We start from the raw sequence: 23768 nt of genomic DNA, 5'->3' as shown, positions 1-23768 counted from the left end.
CCTCTCTAGACATTCAGTCCTCTTCTCTCTGAAGCCACTCTCCCACGCAGTGTTCTACACAATTACACCGCCCGCGATGCCTCCTCAGGTACACACACACACACACACACACACACACACACACACACACACACACACACACACACACACACACACACACACACACACACACACACACACACACACACACACACACACACACACACACACACACACACACACACACACACAAACACACAGTGCCTTTAGAAAATATTCACACCCCTAGACACAATACCCCATAGTGTCAAAGTGTAATTATGCTTTTAGACATTTTTACAAATTAATAAAAAATGAAAAGCTGAAATGTCTTGAGTCAATAAGTATTCCATCCCTTTATTATGGCAAGCCTAAATAAGTTCAGGAGTAAAAATGTAATGGCTGTGATAGGAGAAAACTGAGGATGGATCAACAACATTGTAGTTACTCCACAATACTAACCTAAATGACAGAGTGAAAATAAGGAAGCCTGTCAGAATACAAATATTCCAAAACATGCGTCCTGTTTGTGCTAAGGCACTAAAGTAAAACTACAAAAAATATGGCTAAGCGTTATGTTTGGGGCAAATCCAACAAATCACTGAGTACCACTCGTCATGTTTTCAAGCATGGTGGTGACTGCATCATGTTATGGGTATACTTGTCATCGGCAAGGACTAGGGAATTTTTTGGGATAAAAATAAATGGAATAGAGCTAATCACAGGCAAAATCCTGGAGGAAACCCTGGTCCAGTCTGCTTTCCAACAGACACTGGGAGACAAATTCACCTTTCAGCAGGACAATAACTTAAAACACAAGGCCAAATATACACTGGAGTTGCTTACCAAGAAGACATTGGATGTTCCTGAGTGGCCTAGTTAAAGTTTTGACTTGAATTGGCTTGAAAATCTATGGCTGTCTAGCAATGATCAACAACCAATTTTAAAAAGTATAATGTGCAAATGTTGTACAATCCATGTGTGCAAAGCGTTTAAGAGACTTATCCAGAAAGGCTCACAGCTAAAGGTGATTCTAACATGTATTGACTCAGGGGTGTGAATACTTTCTATATTTCATTTTCAATGAATGTGCAAAAAAATATAAAAACATTTAATCCATTTTGAATTCAGGTTGTATCACAACAAAATGTGGAATAAGTCAAGGGGTATGAATACTTTCCGAAGGCACTCTACATTGGAATGCAGTGGATGTAAAATAACATGCTGTACATGACGTCAGAGCTTGGGGTCTCCGCATTAAGGCAACCTATGGGATTCAACTGACAGATGTTCTAAACGAGAGCACCAGCCACAAGAAGAAAATGCCCCCATCCCTACCGCTAATTGGGTTACTTTTGCTAATGTTTTGTTGTCTGAGTGAGGGGAATGCTGTAAATCAAGAGGACTCGATGTGTTCTGAAAGATGAGACATTTAAAATTATAATAAATCCCACTTGATATCATCAAAGCAAACCACACACGAGTCCAGATTTGCACTTCACATTTCCATATTATAAAACTCATGTCATTTACAGTATCAACGTTTATGATCGCTACATTTTATGTACAGTTACAAGGATGACATGGTGTCATACTCTGGCCTGTTCTGAACAGAATGAGTCTATGTTTGTCATATTGTGAAGGAAAATAGCCACGGAAAAAACATATGAATGTACTCATGACTCCATTCTACGTGCACCAAAATCACTATCTGTTTCTTTGAAGTGCCTTATGAAAGCCTAACAGTATATATTCATATTATGTTACTACATGTATCCAGAGTATCTTCTGATTTCGTTGTTGACAAATACTGTGAAAAGTACAGTTAATGTAAAATATACATAAAATCAACAGTGTAATGTTTGGATTCAGTCTTGTGTCAGGTGAACTGTTGTGTCCTTATCTTTGGTCTGATAATTTCTCCATAATCTCCAGTGTTCCCTTTCAATTGCTACCATGGTTGTGCATATGCTACTCATATTTCTTCTGTTAGAAACATTTTAATTTGGCCCTATCCATATTGGCCAATTCTCACAAGTGTAAAGGGTTAAAGCAATCTGTCTTATAAAGAATAAGTTATTCATCTATTGGTGAATCTAAAAGTATTTCCAGAGAAGATGTAAGGAATTGAGGAAAGATTGTGTCTGTGTTTCAACAGAGTACTGCGGCTGTCTGAATGGGGGCTGGTGTCAGGAGGGAGGTGTGTGTGACTGTGCACAGTTCCAGGCCCTCGGAGACCGCTGCCAGATCAGTGAGTAACACACACACATCTTGAACCTAGAACCACAATGTATGTTTCATTTTGGTGTGTGTGTGTGCCTGCATGAGAGTCAGACTGACACATCCATCAGCAACCATTAATAAGCTGTCCACACTGTCATAAAAAACCACACACACACAGGCACGCACACATACACTCACATACACACACTCACCAGTCCATAGTGTGTGAAGTCTGGAGGATTAGGGTTGAGTTTCTGTAGACTACACAGGGTCTCTATACATCAGAGATGGGTCTCTAGTAGAGCCTCTATAGTAATACCTTGCCTGAGACCTGAAGTAGTGTTTCCTTCACCCAACCACCATGATTTGGTGGCGCGATGGTAAGCACACTAGTGTCAGGAATATGAAGTGTTGCTTTTCGGGTTCTCGTCCTGGGTGTGGCAGACAGGGAGGAACTCTGTTACACACTGTTCCTGTCAACCAAGTACCTACCTGGCTAAAGTCCCACCAGAGCACCAACACTGTTAGACAGTGGGTCTAGTTGGCTGGGAATGGCAGAGAGACGGGGGTTTCCTGTAACTAAGCGGCTTTTAGTGAGCTGGCACTGTGGGCAACCCCCCCCCTCTCCATTGCCTCCTACAGACAAACACACACACCAGTGCACCTTCAAGCCGATTCAGAGTTGAGATAAGCGTGCACAACTCAGAGTGTGTGTGTGTGTGTGTGTGTGCGTGCATGTAGTTCCTAACCAGGGCCAGGACAGAGATGGGATCTGCAGGTCTTGGGGTCAGCACCACTATGAGACGTTCGATGGCAGCTACTTCTACTACCCTGGAACCTGCTCCTACATACTGGCCCAGGACTGCCGCTCAGCCACACCACAGTACACTGTGTGGGTCCATAACAGCCGTGTGTGTGAGGGCAGTGTGTACTCCTGTCCCAGGGCTCTCAGTCTCTTCTTCCCCAACGAGGAGGAGATCCACATCTCTGGATACCAAGTCCACCAGGGGGGCCGCAGGTGGGTGGGCTATGGAGGAATGTGTATGTGTTCTGTTGTAATGTGTGTGTGTATGCTTTATGCTAATGTGCGTGTGTGTGCCTGTGTGCGTGCGTGTGTACAGAGATGGGCAGTATTTTGTAAATTGAATTACACTCTAATGTATTTTGTATTTTCTAAATACTCTAATTTGTATTTTCAGAATACAAAATAAATGATATACATTTTTTTTTTATAGAGGTTCATATTTTGTGGCCGCCCTTTCGCCCTGCATTGGTATCAGAAGTCTGATAGCACTAGGGTGTGATAAAAGCATGTGCTAAATGAACTAAATATAAATGCTTATGTAAAAATTAACAATTGAATAGCATGTTGAGTATTATTCTAATAAGCTCCGCCCGAAACAATACACAGTGTGCTTTGCAGTTATTTTTGGTATGTTCATTTTCACATATACATTTACATTTTGGTCATTTAGCAGACACACGTATCCAGAGTGACTTGCTCAACTAAGGTAGTTAAACAACAACATATCACAGTCATAGCCAGTAAAAACATTTTGTAACTGTTACTGAGAATGTGGTTGCTGTTCGGGCCGGCTACCTGCAAATGTATTTTTATTTTTTTAAATACACTACAAAACACATGTATTTTGTAGTTTATTTTGATACATTGATCTTTATGGTATTTTGTATCTGTATTTTATAATTGTATTTTGTAATTTATGCCCATCCCTGCGTGTGTGCGTAGGCTGAGCTTGCCCCAGACAATAGGAGGTGTGTTTATAGAGCGTCTGGCTGACTACCTTCTGGTGAAGAGTGTGTTTGGCTTCTCTCTGGCGTGGGACGGAGAGAGCGGAGTATATCTGAAGATGTCTGAACAGCACCACGGCACCCCCTGTGGCCTCTGCGGGAACTACAACAACCTGCCCAACGATGACCTCACCACTTCCCGCGGTGAGAGACACACACTCACTCACAACACTCACACACACCTCATCAAAGCCCACTGTAAGACTGGACAGACGGGTCCAACCAGCCTCTTATCCTCCTTCCTCCACACATCTCTTATCCTCTGTCTCAGCACCCAATCATCCCTCCATCACAACCTTTCTCCTCTCAGCACCACAGGGAACCATTATAGTTATTAATACTGAGGAGGAGGCCGTAGTCCTGTAACATGACCTAGACAGGAGAGGAGAGGAGAGAGGGAGAGGAGAAGAGAGGAGAGGAGAGAGGGAAGAGAGAGCAAAGGGGAAAGGAGAGCAGAGAGGAGAAGAGAAGGAGGAAAGGAGACAAGTGGAAAGCAGAGGAGAGGAGAAGAGAGGAAAGTAGAGCAGAGTGTAGCAGACAGTGGCGGTCAGTGCCGTTTAAGATGAGGGAGGACAAATTTTTTTCATGAGCATGCTCTTTTTCTATTACAGCACATTGGATGACTCTCATTCATATTCCATTCACCCAGTTCAATGTAACAGCGATAGGTTTAGGCTACTACATGATACTCACATTTTCCCTATACCCATCATGAGGTTGCTACAACCTAGCCTATGAATGAAAGTTTACAACTTAGGTGCACACAGGTCGAGAGACAAATTTGAGGTGACAGACCGACAGTGACATTCAATACCGCCTTGCCCACTCTTGCATCTAGCTGATCTAGGGTGTAACCATTAGCTCAACAGTTACAACAAGAGTTTCTATTGGACAAATTCAGATATGTTTATCCCCGTTTTGTTGCGTTTGCTTCCGTTTAAGAAACGTTTTTCAACAGAATCGGCGGAATGAATACACCCCTGATCACTCGTAAACACAGTTCACTCTCATAACAGCCACGTTGTATTTCTTCTCTTCTTTTCGCTTGTGGACTTCAATGCACCACACATCAGCTGTATGTGACCAGGCGAAAAAACCTTTCCAAGCCAAACCGCTACACACAGTCTACATCTTTGTCACCATATGCGTCATAGTCAGCATAGCTAATAGAACTAACGCGTTAGTAAACCCGCTACAATCATGCAGTAAAGTTAGTGTACAGTCAGTAAGCAGTTACACTGGCAGGCCCCGGTGACAATAAATTAGTAATACCAAAAGCTTACCTTGACTTGGAAGAGTTCCAGTGTTGTGTTGGAAAGTCATAGCCAGCTAGCTAACATAGCATCCCTCTGTTTGAGCAGGGTGTTTCAGTAGGCTAAACTAGCTAGCTGCATTTGCTAGCTAAGTAAGTGAAACTGAAAGTGAAAAAAAATGACAATCTCTCACTCTCTCTCTATTTCTCTCTTTTTCAAAACTGTTCAGCTATTGTCTTTCTTTCTCTTTGAGTCAACTACTCACCACATTTTATACACTGCAGTGCTAGCTAGATGTAGCTTATGCTTTCAGTACTAGATTAATTCTCTGTTCCTTTGATTGGGTGGACAACATGTCAGTTCATGCTGCAAGAGCTCTGATAGGCTGGAGGACATCCTCCGGAAGTTGTCATAATTACTGTGTAAGTCTATGGAAGGGGGTGAGAACCATGAGCCTCCTATGTTTTGTATTGAAGTCAATGTACCCAGAGGAGGATGGAAGCTAGCTGTCCTCCGGCTACACCATGGTATTACCCTACAGAGTGCTGTTGAGGCTACTGTAGACCTTCTTTGCAAGTAGTATGTTTTAATCAGTTATTTGGTGACGTGATTATATTTAGTATAGTTTTATCTAAAAAGGATAACTTTTTAAATGTTTTACAATTTACATTTTTATGAAATTCCCTGAGGAGGATGGTCCTCCCCTTCCTCCTATGAGGAGCTTCCACTAGTAGCAGAGGAGATAAGTTATTTTAATATACAGTCATTATACAGTTATTCTATTATATTGGATTATTTTCAGGCATGTAGAGGAAGGATTCCTAACCGTGTGTGCGCGTGTTTCGTGTGTGTGTGTGTGTGTGTGTAGGTGTGCAGACAGAGGAGCCAGCAGTGTTTGCTAACAGCTGGTCAGTAGATCTGCCCCATGAGAGAGGCTGCCCTCTTGTGGACATAGTCTTCACTGGCCCCTGCCACTCTGAGTCTGACATGGACGTAAGAGCTGTCTGTCTGTGTCTGTATGTCTGTCTGTCTGTCTGTCTGTTTGGAACTTATTACTTGAACCTGGGTTGTCAGTGTGCCATAAGACTGTGCAATGATTTTCTGTGTTTTATTGTATTATGTTGATGTTTTTGTATGAGTGTGTGTGTGTGTGTTTGTGTGTGTGTGTGTGTGTGTGTGTGTAGGATGCCATAGAGAAGTGCAGTGCTCTCCTGTTCTTCCCCTTCCTGTCCTGTCATGATAACATTGATCCAAACCCCTACGTGGCCAGTTGTGTCTCCGACCTCTGTGTGTAAGTCACACCCCAGTGTGTGTGTGTGAGTGAGTGAGTGAATTGCCTGTCTTCTGTCTGACTGTAGTCTGACTGATTATTCTCTGACTGTTGTCTGACTATTGTCTGACTATTCTCTAAGTGTTGTCTCACTATTCTCTGACTGTTGTCTGAATATTGTCTGACTGTTCTCTGAATATTTTCTGAGTGTTGTCTGAGTGGTGTCTGAGTATTTCTGACTGTTGTCTGCTGTGATCCAGGTCTGATGATGAGGAGACGTTTTGTCGTGCGTTGGTGGAGTACACACGAGCCTGCAGTCATGTAGGATACCCTGTACGAGAGTGGAGAGACAGCTTCCCTTCCTGCAGTCAGTAACATTATACTAACCTAACTTAAAGATGCAGTCCGGGATCTTAACGGGAAATTTCCAAAATATTCTACTTCATATTCCTATTTTCCAGGACCACCCCAACATCAACATGTGTGAAGATGGTGTGTTTCTATGTTTTGTGGAAAAAAATAAATAGGAAGAAAAGTGTTTCCAATGACATCATCAGTGTGCATCATGTGATTTTAACCAATTATGAGTAGGCATTGCCTACTAATTGCCTACTATTTGTCTACTAATTGGTTGATGATGTCATTGGAAACACTCATCTTCCTCTATCTTTTTTATTACAAAACATAGAAACGCGCAATTTTCACATGTACAGTGAGGGAAAAAAGTATTTGATCCCCTGCTGATGTTGTACGTTTGCCCACTGACAAAGAAATGATCAGTCTATAATTTTAATGGTAGGTTTATTTGAACAGTGAGAGACAGAATAACAACAACAAAAATCCAGAAAAACGCATGTCAAAAATGTTATAAATTGATTTGCATTTTAATGAGGGAAAGAAGTATTTGACCCCCTCTCAATCAGAAAGATTTCTGGCTCCCAGGTGTCTTTTATACAGGTAACGAGCAGAGATTAGGAGCTCCTAATCTCAGTTTGTTACCTGTATAAAAGACACCTGTCCACAGAAGCAATCAATCAATCAGATTCCAATCTCTCCACCATGGCAAAGACCAAAGAGCTCTCCAAGGATGTCATGGACAAGATTGTAGACCTACACAAGGCTGGAATGGGCTACAAGACCATCGCCAAGCAGCTTAGTGAGAAGGTGACAACAGTTGGTGCGATAATTCGCAAATGGAAGAAACACAAAAGAACTGTCAATCTCCCTCGGCCAGGGGCTCCATGCAAGATCTCACCTCGTGGAGTTACAATGATCATGAGAACGGTGAGGAATCAGCCCAGAACTACACGGGAGGATCTTGTCAATGATCTCAAGGCAGCTGGGACCATAGCCACCAAGAAAACAATTGGTAACACACTACGCCGTGAAGGACTGAAACCCTGCAGCGCCCGCAAGGTCCCCCTGCTCAAGAAAGCACATATACATGCCCGTTGGAAGTTTGCCAATGAACATCTGAATGATTAAGAGGAGAACTGGGTGAAAGTGGTGTGGTCAGATGAGACCAAAATGGAGCTTTTTGGAATCAACTCAACTCGCCGTGTTTGGAAGAGGAGGAATGCTGCCTATGACCCCAAGAACACCATCCCCACCGTCAAACATGGAGGTGGAAACATTATGCTTTGGGGGTGTTTTTCTGTTAAGGGGACAGGACAACTTCACCGCATCAAAGGGACGATAGACGGGGCCATGTACCGTCAAATCTTGGGTGAGAACCTCCTTCCCTCAGCCAGGGCATTGAAAATGGGTAGTGGGTGGGTATTCCAGCATGACAATGACCCAAAACACACAGCCAAGGCAACAAAGGAGTGGCTCAAGAAGAAGCACATTAAGGTCCTGGAATGGCCTAGCCAGTCTCCAGACCTTAATCCCATAGAAAATCTGTGGAGGGAGCTGAAGGTTCGAGTTGCCAGACGTCAGCCTCGAGACCTTAATGACTTGGAGAAGATCTGCAAAGAGGAGTGGGACAAAATCCCTCCTGAGATGTGTGCAAACCTGGTGGCCAACTACAAGAAACGTCTGACCTCTGTGATTGCCAACAAGGGTTTTGCCACCAAGTACTAAGTCATGTTTTGCAGAGGGGTCAATTACTTATTTCCCTCATTAAATTGCAAATCAATTTATAACATTTTTGACATGCGTTTTTCTGGATGTTTTTGTTGTTATTCTGTCTCTCACTGTTCAATTAAACCTACCATTAAAATTATAGACTGATCATTTCTTTGTCAGTGGGCAAACGTACAAAATCAGCAGGGGATCAAATACTTTTTTCCCTCACTGTATGTTGATGTTGGGGTGGTGCTGGAGATGATGACTATTAAGTAAAAAAAAAAAAATGTCCCTTTAAGCACAACTAATTCGTAACATATTGTACGAATTGGATTCGTTACATATCATACAAATTGCAAAGAATATTATAATAATAATATTTTGCATGACGTAACATATCATACGAAATAGATGACATAGTACATAATTGTACACAATAAACGGGAACCCGTTTTGGCTCGTTTGCACCACTTTTAAAACTACTAGCTGAAATGTTCTAAAAGTTCTAGAGCATAACATTAACCCCAACCTTTAACTAACAGTTAGCTAACTTATTACTACAGTAAGTTCTTCATTTGACTGTTCCTTAGATGATGGTTGTGAGGAGAGTTTTGTCCATAGAGACTGTATCAGCTGCTGTCCTCCCACCTGTACCTTTGACAAGGAGTGTCTGGGAACCAACTTGCACTGTCTGGACGGATGCTACTGCCCTGACGGTACACATAAACACACTTATACACACATGTCACACTCACAAACACACACACTCCATCTCACCCTCTGTGTGTCCGACTATTTTAGGGTTGATTCTACAGAATGGGACGTGTATAGCAGTGTCTCAGTGTCCTTGTGTCTACCACGGCACATCATACACACAGGGACACACTCTGGAGCAGGGCTGCAGCGTCTGGTGAGTGTGTGTGTGTGTGACTTGTGTGTGTGTTCGTGTGTGTGGGTGTGTTTGTGTGTCACTAACCTGTGGTGTATTTACAGTGTGTGTATGGGGGGAGTGTGGAACTGCACAGAGAACAACTGTACAGGTGAGCAAACTCTCAGGTCATATGATCAGAAACACATAAGCTGAACGATCCAGTGTCACACCTTTCAATGCCTGCCTGCCTGCCTTCTCTCTATCTCTCTCTCTCTCTCTCTCTCTCTCTCTCTCTCTCTCTCTCTCTCTCTCTCTCTCTCTCTCTCTCTCTCTCTCTCTCAGTGGAGTGTTCAGTAGTAGGTGATGTGTTTGTGACGTCGTTCGATGGGAGAATGTTCCTGCAACCGGGGACGTGTCAGTACGTCTTGGCTAAGAGCCGGATTGGCAGCAGATTCACTGTTACCGTTCAGTACACCACCTGCACAGAGGTAACACACACACAAACACACATTGCAGTATATCACCTTCACATAGGTAACACACACACAATCTGAAACAATCTTGTGTGTGTGTGTGTGTACAGGCCCAGCAGCAGGCGTGTATCCAGTCGGTGACAGTGGTACTGGATGAAAATGTTAGTCACCAGGTGACTCTGACCCGAGAGGGGGAGGTGCTTATAGGGGTCAACCCTGCTCCCACTTTGCCCTACACCGATGGTACGATACAGTCAACTTTATTGATACTCCTATCATTACTTCTTATAATATGCAGTATGATACGGTTAACATCAGGTAGCATGTATAGAGAGAACAGTAATGGTCCCAACACACAGCCTTGTGGAACACCTTATTTAACATCAAATGTAATATACGTTTATGTGTGTAGATGTAGTGGAGGTGCAGAGGCTAACGTCGGTGTTCGTCCAGCTGAGGACCTTGCTTGGACTGCGTCTGCAGTATGACGGGCGTGGTGGGCGTGTCTACCTACAACTGGACAGCCAATGGCGCGGGAACACGGTGGGCCTTTGTGGAACCTTCAACGGAAATCTGCGGGACGACTTCCTGTAAGGAAACTACTTCCTCTCATACTGACCCCTAAATGTCCTTTGGAGAAAAGGTTTTGGGCATTTTTATCTGAGGCAGTTGAGTAAAAGAGTATTACAGTAAGTATATTCATGACATTTGGCCTGTGTGTGTATAGTTCTCCAGCAGGCATGATAGAGGGGACTCCCCAGCTCCATGCTAACTCCTGGAGGGTCTCATCTGCTTGCTCCGCCCCCATCAACCAGCCAATCATCGACCCCTGTGAGATGAACCAGCACAACGGTAACCTCTCACCCCTGACCTCAAAACTCTAACCCTGACCTCCATTGACTGCTTGAAATATCTTAATGTTTTGCTGCAGCTATATCCTCTCAAAAGCTGAGAAGTGTGTGTGTGTGTTACAGTGTTCTACGCCTCTCTGTGTGAGGTGTTGATGGGGAGTGTGTTTGCTCCCTGCCATGGTTACGTCAGTCCTAGTGTGTACCAGCAACAGTGTCGCTACCAGGCCTGTCGCTGTGGAAATGCCTGTCTGTGTACGGCCCTGGCCCACTACACTTACCTCTGCTCCAAACACCATGTTGCTGTCAACTACAGGGCCCACGTCTCAGAGTGTGGTGAGTCTGGGCAGTGGAGAGCCGGAGAATGATGTGTCTGTGTGTAGCGGTGGTGTGTCTACACTGTAGAAAGTGTAATTTTTACAGTAAATTACTGGCAGCACAGTAGCCAGTAGGTTACTGTACATTTACAGTAAAATACTGGCAGCACAGAAGCCAGTAAATTACTGTAGATTTACAGGACCTTTTCTGAAACACTAATTTACAGCATATTACTGTAACACCTGACTACAGCAACATGCTGTATTTTTAGAATTTACAGTGCATTACTGGAAGCACAGTGGTTAGTAAACTATTGCAGATTTACAGTGAAGGCAACTAGTCCCAACGATGGGCAGTATTTCTGTTACGTTGTATTTGATATACAGTGAGCTCCAAAAGTATTGGGACAGTGACAATTTTGTTGTTGTTTTGGCTCTGTACTTCAGCACTTTGGATTTGAAATGATACAATAACTATGAGGTTAAAGTGCAGACTGTCAGCTTTATTTTGGGGGTATTTCCATCCATATCGGGTGAACCGTTTAGAAATTACAGCACTTTATGTACATAGTCCCCCCATTTTAGGGGACCAAAAGTATTGGGACAATTTCACTTTATATGTGTATTAAAGTAGTAAAAAGTTAAGTATTTGGCCCCATATTCATAGCACGCAATGACTACATCAAGCTTGTGACTCTACAAATTTGTTGGATGCATTTGCTGTTTGTTTTGGTTGTGTTTCATATTATCTTGTGCCCAGTAGAAATGAATGGTAAATAATGTATTGCGTCATTTTGTAGTCGCTTTTATTGTAAATAAGAATACAATATGTTTCTTAACACTTCTACATTATTGTGAATGAATCCTGAATAATGATGAGTGAGAAAGTTACAGAGGCATAAATATTATACCCCCCCCCCCCCAAAAAAAAAATGCTAACCTCCCCTGTTATTGTAATGATGAGAGGTTAGCATGTCTTGGGGGTAGGATATTTGTGCGTCTGTAACTTTCTCACTCATCATTATTCTAGAGGCCTAAACAAAGGCTTCCAAACTGGCCGTGATTACAGGGCAAAACAGACCAAAAGGACTTGGAAAAAACACAAAACCAGCAAAGGTTTAAGACTTGCTGCCACTCTGGTCATATACACATTAAATTGTTAGGGCACTACTACCACATACTGTATCAGTTCAATTGGTACAGCATTCTCACTAACTTACAAGGCACGCCTCAAAATATGTTAATGAGCCAGCTATTCTTTCCCCTCCCACAAAACATGTCCACAATGCACCATAATTTACAGAATGCTGCAATACATATACAACAAAACAGCAATAAAGTACTTTATTGTTCAATTGTATTGTAATAAAATTACAGCAATTACCAACAGTGAATATATAATAATATTTTACAGCAGCAGCATACCAATGAATATTTGGTGTTTTATATCACTTGCACTTGTAGTGCCCTTAACAAAGGCATCTAAACTGGCAGTGACTACAGGGCAAAACAGATCAAAAGAACATGGCTAAACACTAGTGAAGTTAGGTTTGATACCGGAGCTCCGAGGCATGCGTCGAAATCGCTAAGCAGCTAACTTTGAAGCAGTGTGCCGATGCATGTATCACTTAATCAGAAGTACGTCTTCGATGACGTCCGAAGCTTCGTTTGATCACGTGCTTTTTCAAACTGTCTTGCAAAATGCGAGATCCCACTGATTTCACCATAGTTGCTTTCTTCGATTAAAAGCTGCTTTCAAACAGTGGGGAGAACAAGTATTTTATACACTGCCGATTTTGCAGGTTTTCCTACTTACAAAGCATGTAGAGGTCTGTAATTTGTATCATAGGTACACTTCAACTGTGAGAGATGGAATCTAAAACAAAAATACAGAAAATCACATTGTATGATTATTAAGTAATTAATTTGCATTTTATTGTGCATGACGTAAGTATTTGATCACCTACCAACCAGTAAGAATTCCGGCTCTCACAGACCTGTTAGTTTTTCTTTAAGAAGCCCTCCTGTTCTCCACTCATTACCTGTATTAACTGCACCTGTTTGAACTCGTTACCTGGATAAAAGACACCTGTCCACACACTCAATCAAACAGACTCCAACCTCTCCACAATGGCCAAGACCAGAGAGCTGTGTAAGGACATCAGGGATAAAATTGTAGACCTACACAAGGCTGGGATGGGCTACAGGACAATAGGCAAGCAGCTTGGTGAGAAGGCAACAACTGTTGGCGCAATTATTAGAAAATGGAAGAAGTTCAAGATGACGGTCAATCACCCTCGGTCTGGGGCTCCATGCAAGATCTCAACTCGTGGGGCATCAATGATCATGAGGAAGGTGAGGGATCAGCCCAGAACTACACGGCAGGATCTGGTCAATGACCTGAAGAGAGCTGGGACCACAGTCTCAAAGAAAACCATTAGTAACACACTACGCCGTCATGGATTAAAATCCTGCAGCGCACGCAAGGTCCCCCTGCTCAAGCCAGCGCATGTCCAGGCCCGTCTGAAGTTTGCCAATGACCATCTGGATGATCCAGAGGAGGAATGGGAGAAGGTCATGTGGTCTGATGAGACAAAAATATAGCTTTTTGGTCTAAACTCCACTCGCCGTGTTTGGAGGAAGAAGAAGGATGAGTACAACCCCAAGAACACCATCCCAACCGTGAAGCATGGAGGTGGAAACATCATTCTTTGGGGATGCTTTTCTGCAAAGGGGACAGGACGACTGCACCGTATTGAGGGGAGGATGGATGGGGCCATGTATCGCGAGATCTTGGCCAACAACCTCCTTCCATCAGTAAGAGCATTGAAGATGGGTCGTGGCTGGGTCTTCCAGCATGACAACGACCCGAAACACACAGCCAGGGCAACTAAGGAGTGGCTACGTAAGAAGCATCTCAAGGTCCTGGAGTGGCCTAGCCAGTCTCCAGACCTGAACCCAATAGAAAATCTTTGGAGGGAGCTGAAAGTCCGTATTGCCCAGCGACAGCCCCGAAACCTGAAGGATCTGGAGAAGGTCTGTATGGAGGAGTGGGCCAAAATCCCTGCTGCAGTGTGTGCAAACCTGGTCAAGACCTACAGGAAACGTATGATCTCTGTAATTGCAAACAAAGGTTTCTGTACCAAATATTAAGTTCTGCTTTTCTGATGTATCAAATACTTATGTCATGCAATAAAATGCAAATGAATTACTTAAAAATCATACAATGTGATTTTCTGGATTTTTGTTTTAGATTCCGTCTCTCACAGTTGAAGTGTACCTATGATAAAAATTACAGACCTCTACATGCTTTGTAAGTAGGAAAACCTGCAAAATCGGCAGTGTATCAAATACTTGTTCTCCCCACTGTATATAGTTAGGAGTTTGTCCATAACATTTCATCTGACTGGTAGCTTAGCAGGTAGAGTAGGGAACTATGGAACATTCAGGGATTTGAGGGTATGTTTTATGTGAAACCACACTTTCTGCATTTGTTTTATTTAGCATAGTAATAGCTTCTGTCTTAAGCATCCTAAATAATGCCATAGATTCAGTAAAAAATATATAGTAAACTTGAAGGCAAAAAAGTGAAGGATGATGTAAACCTGGTATTCCACTCGATTATAGGCTGCTAAAGCCAACGACTTGCCGCTGCGCTACAAAGTTTTAATGAAAACTGTGAAGTCTATCTGATATTCACTTGCTGCTATTATTGCTGACCAGCAGATGTCACTAATGTGCATTGTGAACATATAGTGACGCTCAGAGTAATGAACAATTTTTTGGCACAATTTGGTGAAAGTGCCGAAGCCTTCAGAAAGCCTTGGTTTTCCATCACTACTAAACACTCAACCATTAGGTTTGAGACTTGCTGCCACTCTGATCTGTTCCCTACACACATTAAATTGTTAAGGAACTACTACCACATTTCAGTTAAATTGGTACAGCACTCTCACTAATGGGTGCAACAAATATGGTCTCTTACAAGGCACGCCTCTAAATATGTTAATGAGCCAGAAACAACAATACCATGCACGCATTACTGTTCAAAAGGTTTTTGCTCTCCTAAAATACAGTATGGTACTGTATTATGTGGTGTACAGCATTCTTACTTACGGGTACAACAAATATAGCCTCTTACAAGGCACGCCTCCAAATACAGTGAGGGAAAAAAGTATATGATCCCCTACTGATTTTGTACGTTTGCCCACTGACAAAGACATGATCAGTCTATAATTTTAATGGTAGGTTTATTTGAACAGTGAGAGACAGAATAATAACAAAAACATCCAGAAAAACGCATGTCAGAAATGTTATAAATTAATTTGCATTTTAATGAGGGAAATAAGTATTTGACCCCTCTGCAAAACATGACTTAGTACTTGGTGGCAAAACCCTTGTTGGCAATCACAGAGGTCAGACGTTTCTTGTAGTTGGCCACCAGGTTTGCACACATCTCAGGAGGGATTTTGTCCCACTCCTCTTTGCAGATCTTCTCCAAGTCATTAAGGTTTTGAGGCTAACGTTTGGCAACTCAAACCTTCAGTTCCCTCCACAGATTTTCTATGGGATTAAGGTCTGGAGACTGGCTAGGCCACTCCAGGACCTTAATGTGCTTCTTCTTGAGCCACTCCTTTGCTGCCTTGGCCGTGTGTTTTGGGTCATTGTCATGCTGGAATACCCATCCACGACCCATTTTCAATGCCCTGGCTGAGGGAAGGAGGTTCTCACCCAAGATTTGATGGTACATGGCCCCGTCCATCATCCCTTTGATGTGGTGAAGTTGTCCTGTCCCCTTAGCAGAAAAACACCCCCAAAGCATAATGTTTCCACCTCCATGTTTGACGGTGGGGATGGTGTTCTTGGGGTCATAGGCAGCATTCCTCCTCCTCCAAACACGGCGAGTTGAGTTGATGCCAAAGAGCTCCATTTTGGTCTCATCTGACCACAACACTTTCACCCAGTTCTCCTCTGAATCATTCAGATGTTCATTGGCAAACTTCAGACGGCCCTGTATATGTGCTTTCTTGAGCAGGGGGACCTTGCGGGCGCTGCAGGATTTCAGTCCTTCACGGCGTAGTGTGTTACCAATTGTTTTCTTGGTGACTATGGTCCCAGCTGCCTTGAGATTATTGACAAGATCCTCCCGTGTAGTTCTGGGCTGATTCCTCACCGTTCTCATGATCATTGCAACTCCATGAGGTGAGATCTTGCATGGAGCCCCAGGCCGAGGGAGATTGACAGTTATTTTGTGTTTCTTCCATTTGCGAATAATCGCACCAACTGTTGTCACCTTCTCACCAAGCTGCTTGGCGATGGTCTTGTAGCCCATTCCAGCCTTGTGTAGGTCTACAATCTTGTCCCTGGCATCCTTGGAGAGCTCTTTGGTCTTGGCCATGGTGGAGAGTTTGGAATTTGATTGATTGATTGCTTCTGTGGACAGGTGTCTTTTATACAGGTAACAAACTGAGATTAGGAGCACTCCCTTTAAGAGTGTGCTCCTAATCTCAGCTCGTTACCTGTATAAAAGACACCTGGGAGCCAGAAATCTTTCTGATTGAGAGGTGTCACACCCTGGTTCTGGGACTCGTTATGTTGAGCCAGGGTGTGTGCATTCTATGTGTTTATTTCAATGTTGGTAGTTCTGTTGTGTCTATTTCTAGGTTGTTGTATGTTTGTATTGAGTGACTACCGATCGGAGGTAACGAGTGTCAGCTGTCGGCTCGTTGTCTCTGATTGGGAGCCATATTTATACTGTGTGTTTTCACCTTGGGGTTGTGGGTTTTTGTTCCGTGACGGTATGTTTAACCGTGGACTTCACGAATCGTGTTTTGTTTATATTTAGGAACTTTAATTAAATAAAGTCATGTTTATTTCACACGCTGCGCCTTGGTCTACTACTCCTTACCCAGACGATCGTGACAAGAGGGGGTCAAATACTTATTTCCCTCATTAAAATGCAAATCAATTTATAACATTTTTGACATGCATTTCTCTGGATTATTTTGTTGTTATTCTGTCTCTCACTGTTCAAATAAACCTACCATTACAATTATAGACTGATCATGTATTTGTCAGTGGGCAAACGTACAAATCAGCAGGGCATCAAATACTTTTTTCCCTCACTGTATGTTAATGAGCCAGATATTCTTTCCCCGCCACCAAAACATTTTCCCACAATGCACCATAATTCACAGTATGCTGCTGTAAATATACAGCAAAATTGCTGTAATTTTACAACAGTGTAGCGGAATGCCATTGAGCCCCCATAATCCATTGCTCTTTACAGTACTCTACTGTACTGGAATATATAATTACAGTAGCTAACTGTATATTTTTGGCTGTAAATGTACAGCAATTTGTTACAGTGTAGGCGGTGTGATGGAGGTGTGTAACTCAGGTGTGTGAGTGTATGTGTTTGCGTGTGTGTGTAGGGGTGGTGTGTATGGGTGGGATGCTGTTCCAGTCCTGTGTGTCGTCCTGTGGCCGCTCCTGCCGCTCCCTCTCCAGCGGAGAGACTTGTAACCATGACGACTGTGCTGAGGGGTGTGGCTGCTCAGAGGGCAGTTACTACGATGACATACGACAACGCTGCGTTCAGCCGTAAGACTCCGCCCCCCTACATGTTGTCACCTAACATACACCTTGCCTGGCTACCCAAACTCCTTGCTCCGGCAAAATGCTACGCCACATCCATAGAACGCAAACACATTCTAACCAGAAACCGATTGGTGGGGCCAGAGCCAGAACCCACATTGGTAAAGCAGCATTTTGAAAATTCATCATTGTCTTTGATACACGATTGGTTAGAAATGATTAAATCGCTGATGACTTTGTTGTGTACAACAACCCTAATTTCAAATAACAAACAATTTCAATGATGGCAGTCAAACACATAGGACTTGACCCTTCCATCATCCTCTCCTCTTTTCTCTCTCAGGTCTCAGTGTCATTGTTACTCTATTGGCGGGGTGTCCCAGCCAGGGGAGGTGTCCTTCAGCGCCGCCGGACCTTGGTAAGCAGCCACACACACATACTAACCCTGCTACGTAGAGGGTTCATAGAGAGGTTATAGAGAGTTCACTTCACAGACATAAACCCTTCAAACAATCTCCCTAATTGGTAACATTAGAGCTCTGAAAAAGTGTTATTCTCTTTCTCCCACTCTGTCTCCCATCAACAGCCTGTGCACAAATGGAAGGATGGAGTGTGTACCAGAAGAAAGAGGTCAACCAACCATCTCTCTCTTATTCCCCTCTCTCCATTCCTTTTTTATTTTCCATCCATCCATCCTTCAACAAAGCTCTGTTTCTGAATGACCTCTGTCTGTGTGTTTTAGAGCCGGAGCGAGGCCAGTGTCCGGAGGGAAAGGTGTTCCACGGCTGTTCTGAGCCGCAGGGGGTCCAGGGGGTGGCTGCTTGGCGAGGAGGTGTGGCTTGTGAGCTCACCTGTCGGAACCTGATGTTGAACCTCACCTGTCCTCCCACCACGCTCTGCATACCTGGCTGTGTCTGCCCACCTGGGTAGGGTGTGTGTGTCTGTGTGTTATTTTAACTCTTTAAAAAAAAAAAAAACTTTGCGTCAAACTAATTAACATGATCCCCATAAAAATCTGTCTGTTTAAGCTAGAGATATCTGTTTTTTTGAATGGGCTGCGTCTCAATCCACCATATCCGCTACAGCACTGTTTGTCAGACCTAGAGACATCCCGAAAATCGGTCTTCTCACGAAAACGTCTGTAGCATCCGAACGGTTTGGCCTACAAACTATGGAAAGATGAGGCTCTCCCGAAGATGATGGTGTTCTCCGTTTTGCTCTACAAGAGCCACAGGACTCGTCTGAAGTCGATACAGTCGATGTGCCAACTTCTTTCTGTAGCATCCGAACCGTTTAGGCTACAAACTAATATCACCCCACAATGGAAAGAGGAGACTCTCACGAATCCGTTTTGTTCTATGACCCCCACAAGTGTCAGAGGACTCATCTGAAGGTAACCCAGTACAGGTTTAAAAAGTAGTTTTGGAAGTAGTATGGAAGTAGTTTTGTGCCCCAAGGAATGTGTTATTCAATGCGTTTTCTATAAGCTATAGCAGTAAAGGCCAAATTCAATATTTATTGTTTTATACCTACAGGGGCCCTAGAATTCCAAATCAAATAGCTAAATGATCCATGGTATGATCATCTTAAAACAATTCCACATGTTAGCTTAATATAACCCCACCCCCCAAAGGCTTAGACTTTTAGGGGTTAACACAGAAAAAAAGTATTTTATTATTTCTGAACAAGATATGTACAATGTATTATCACACACATGCTTGTGCCCTGATTGTTGTAATGCTTATACTGTCTGTGTGTGTGCTTGTGTGTGGGTGTGTGTGGGTGTGTGTGTGTGTGGGTACGTGTGTAGGCTGGTGCTGCACCGTGGGGAGTGTTACTACCCAGAGAACTGTCCCTGTGCCTGGCTGGGCCTGGAGTATCTGCCAGGAGAGACCGTCGACACTCCCTGTTACAGATGGTAAGACCCTCCCTTAAAGGAAAACTCCACCGAAAAACTGTACTTTGGTATTTGTTTCATTAGTCCATTATTGATATAGTCCCAAAATGTTTTGAATGTCAGCAATCATGTTTTCAAGATATACAGTGCCTTCGGAAAGCATTCAGACCGCTTGACTTTTCCCACATTTTGTTAAGTTACAGCCTTATTCTAAAATGGATTTAAAAATAAAAATCCTCAGCAATCTACACACAATACCCCATAATGAGAAAACGAAAACAGTGAGAAAACGAAAACAGCTTTTTAGAAATGTTTGCAAATGTATTAAATATAAAATAAGTATTCAGACCCTTTGCTATGAGACTCGAAATTGAACTCAGGTGCATCCTGTTTCCATTGATCATCCTTGAGATGTTTCTTCAACTTGATTGGAGTCCGCCTGTGGTAAATTCAATTGATTGGACATGATTTGGAAAGGTACACACCTGTCTATATAAGGTCCCACAGTTGACAGTGCATGTCAGAGTAAAAACCAAGCCATGAGGTCGAAGGAATTGTCCGTAGAGCTCCGAAACAGGATTGTGTCAAGGCACAGATCTGGGGAAGGGTACCAAAAAATCTCTGCAGCATTGAAGGTCTCCAAGAACACTGTGGCCTCCATCATTCTTAAATGGAAGAAGTTTGGAACCACCAAGACTCTTCCTAGAGCTGGCCGCCTGGCCAAACTGAGCAATCGGGGGAGAAGGGCCTTGGTCAGGGAGGTGACCAAGAACCCGATGGTCACTCTGACAGAGCTCTAGAGTTCCTCTGTGGAGATGGGAGAACCTTCCAGAAGGACAACCATCTCTGCAGCACTCCACCAATCAGGCCTTTATGGTAGAGTGGCCAGACGGAAGCCACTCCTCAGTAAAAGGCACTTGACAGCCCGCTTGGAGTTTGCCAAAAGGCACTTAAAGACTCTCAGACCATGAGAAACAAGATTCTCTGGTCTGATGAAACCAAGATTGAATCTTTGGCCTGAATGCCAAGCGTCACGTCTGGAGGAAACCTGGCACCATCCCTACGGTGAAACATGGTGGTGGCAGCATCATGCTGTGGGGATGTTTTTCAGCAACACGGACTGGGAGACTAGTCAGGATCGAGGTAAAGATGAATGGAGAAAGTACAGAGAGATTCTTGATGAAAACCTGCACCAGAGCGCTCAGGACCTCAGACTGGGGCGAAGGTTCACCTTCCAACAGGACAACGACCATAAGCACACAGCCAAGACAATTCAGGAGTGGCTTCGGGACAAGTCTCTGAATGTCCTTGAGTGGCCCAGCCTGAGCCCGGACTTGAACCCGATCTAACATCTCTGGAGAGATCTGAAAATAGCTGTGCAGCAACGCTCCCCATTCAACCTGACAGAGCTTGAGAGGATCTGCAGAGAAGAATGGGAGAAACTCCCCAAATACAGGTGTGCCAAGCTTGTAGCGTCATACCCAAGAAGACTCAAGGCTGTAATCGCTGCCAAAGGTGCTTCAACAAAGTACTGAGTAAAGGGTCTGAATACTTATGGAAATGTGATATTTCCTTTAAAAAATATATATATATTAGCAAAAATGTCTGTAAACCTGTTTTTGCTCTGTCATTGTGGGGTATTGTGTGTAGATTGATGAGGGAACAAAACAATTTAATCAATTTTAGAATAAGGCTGTAACCTAACAAAATGTGGAAAAAGTCAAGGGGTCTGAATGCTTTCCAAAGGCACTGTACAGTATAACTTTCAAAATACAGAAATACAGCCGGTATGATGCACATTGACTCAGTACTGGTATTCCTTATATATGTCCTCGTTATTGTTATTTTATTGTGTTACTATTTCCTTTTTTTTTAGCAAATATTTTTCGTACTTTTTAACTCTGCGTTGTTGGGAATGGGCTCTTAAGTAAGCATTTCACTGTGAAGTCTACACCTGTTGTATTCGGCGTATGTGACCAATACAATTTGATATGAATTGATACTGGCTGTATTTCTGTATTTTGAAAGTTATATATCTTGAAAACTTGATTGCTGACATGCAAAACATTGGACTAATGAAACAAATACCAAAAAATAGTTTTTCAGTGGATTTTTCCTTTAAGGATTGTTAAATGCTATTAACATGAAAAAAAGAGAGCACTAGTATCCTAAATATTGTTCAAATGCTCAATTGTGTTTAATTTACTGTCTTCTCTTTGTCTTTATTTTTGTCTGTATTTCTCCCTCTCTGTCTATGTATCTCTCTCCCTGTCTCTGTCTCTCTCCAGTGTGTGTCACCGGGGGTATTTTAACTGTAATTACTCTCCGTGTCCGGCAGTGTGTACGGTCTACAGCGACAGACACTACCACACCTTTGACGGCCTGGAGTATGACTACCACTCGGACTGTCAGGTCTACCTACTCAAGGTGTGTGTGTGTGTGTGTGTGTGTGTGTGTGTATTTTTTTTATTAACCTTTATTGAACCAGGGAAACCCATTGAGACCAAGGTCTCATTTCCAATGGTGCCCTGAGAACAACAGTTCAAGCAATGTGAGCAAAACATTTAAGCATGATCACAAAACAATTACAGTTACAACATTTCAAATAAATTACATTACATTCAAAAGGCTGTAGAAACAAATACATACAAACAATCAAAACAATTTCAGTTTTCGTTGGTCACATTTTTTTATCCCTAAATTCACCTTCTGTGACCAAATAATAACGTTTTAGAGTGACATGTAGGTCATTCCAGGACTGAGACACATAGTAACTGAAAGCAGTCTTCCCTAACTCAGAGGAGACCCGTGGAACCTCTAATATCAACCAGTCTTGAGAGCGAGTCTTATAGTTACTAGATTTCCAATTTAGAAGTGAGGTGAGATAGTATGGGAGTTTCTGGAGAAGTGCTTTATATATGAATAATAGCCAATGTTGGGCCCTTCTGGTAGTCAGACACTCCCAGACAACAGAACTATAAGAGACAATGATGCGTACGGAAATTATCACCAGTGATAAAACGCAAGGCTGAGTGGTAGACTGAATCTAGAGGTTTTAACACAGAGTGTTGCTTGAACTATCTTCCTCCTATTTTCAAAAGTGAGACAAGATGTATTTCTATACAGGAAACAAGACTACTCGCAACTTTTTGTCAGCTTATTAATGTGCGTTTTAAAGGACAGCTTATCCAAATACATAGATGCTTATAATGGGGGGCTAGCTCAATTTGGGCTCGTGTCAAGGTACAGATACACAGAACTTTATGATAAATTTTATAAGACCTGGAGACATAAACTTGGTTTTATCAACATTTAACACTAATGTAGGATCGGTGAGCGATTCTTGAATTGAATTAAAGCCAAGCAGAAGGTCGTGAATGGCCTGCTGCACTGAGGGGGCACGGGAATAAATAACTGTGTCATCCGCATAGAGATGTAAGCCCCAGTTAGGGCAGCGCAGTGCTGTTTCTTGGCTAGTGCGTTAACTATGTCAAATGGACCGCAGCTGAGAATTTACCAAGAGTTCTAATATTTTCGGTAGACATGAAAGTTTTGAAATTGGGCAATAATTATTAAGATCGCAGGGATCACCACCTTTATGGAATGGGAGAACAAGGGCTACCTTCCACACATTATGAATAAAAACCAAGAGAAAAGGCTCCATAATCAGAGGTGCAGCAAGCCTTAGAAGTCACGGATCAAGCATGTCTGCCAGAAGTCCAGAACTTCCCTAGTAGTGACTTGCCGAAGACTGAACAGTGGGTCACCATTTACAGTAGCAGGCAAATCTGATTAAACAGGGTTGCATCAGAGATTAGCTTGTATTATGTTCATGAACAGTATTTTCAGAGTTGTCCTTATTGCTGCGATTTCCCCTTTCAAATAAATGGCCTGCTGGAATAAAATGTTATTTCAGTTTTGTCTGTTATAGTATTGGAGTTAAATACAACCAAATTGGGCAGAGAGCTGCTTCTTTTGAGTGATTGAATAGCCTTCCCAAATTTTTGCTGGATTGCCACAAGGGTCAGATATGGAATTAATGAAATAGTTCAATTTAGCCCTTTTTATGGAAGCAGTAAACGTATTTCTAAGTTATCTGAAGGTGAGCCAGTCAGCAGAGCTACC

General features: G+C 42.9%; 1 protein-coding gene across 1 annotated transcript in view; it reads left to right on the top strand.

Moving 5' to 3' along the window:
- Positions 1–23768, top strand: part of LOC311137498 (otogelin-like protein) — a gene marked incomplete at its 5' end in the record, with an annotated part of 59317 nt that overhangs the window by 1499 nt on the left and 34050 nt on the right. Inside the window, 21 exons of the mRNA XM_084172030.1 lie at positions 10–88; positions 2177–2269; positions 2983–3259; positions 3989–4194; positions 6172–6296; positions 6488–6594; positions 6834–6940; positions 9231–9356; positions 9442–9550; positions 9634–9680; positions 9854–9999; positions 10104–10227; positions 10397–10574; positions 10712–10836; positions 10959–11168; positions 17584–17752; positions 18090–18164; positions 18333–18376; positions 18489–18672; positions 19557–19664; positions 21932–22070. Coding sequence (XP_084028156.1) covers positions 10–88; positions 2177–2269; positions 2983–3259; positions 3989–4194; positions 6172–6296; positions 6488–6594; positions 6834–6940; positions 9231–9356; positions 9442–9550; positions 9634–9680; positions 9854–9999; positions 10104–10227; positions 10397–10574; positions 10712–10836; positions 10959–11168; positions 17584–17752; positions 18090–18164; positions 18333–18376; positions 18489–18672; positions 19557–19664; positions 21932–22070 — 2778 coding nt within the window. The remainder of the gene's footprint in view (positions 1–9; positions 89–2176; positions 2270–2982; positions 3260–3988; positions 4195–6171; positions 6297–6487; positions 6595–6833; positions 6941–9230; positions 9357–9441; positions 9551–9633; positions 9681–9853; positions 10000–10103; positions 10228–10396; positions 10575–10711; positions 10837–10958; positions 11169–17583; positions 17753–18089; positions 18165–18332; positions 18377–18488; positions 18673–19556; positions 19665–21931; positions 22071–23768) is intronic.

This window comes from Coregonus lavaretus (genome assembly GCF_964263955.1).
Source record: "Coregonus lavaretus genome assembly, chromosome: 11".
Taxonomy (NCBI): Eukaryota; Metazoa; Chordata; class Actinopteri; order Salmoniformes; family Salmonidae; genus Coregonus; species Coregonus lavaretus.
Note: the sequence above shows the minus strand (reverse complement) of the source record. Positions and strands in the feature narration are given on the sequence as shown.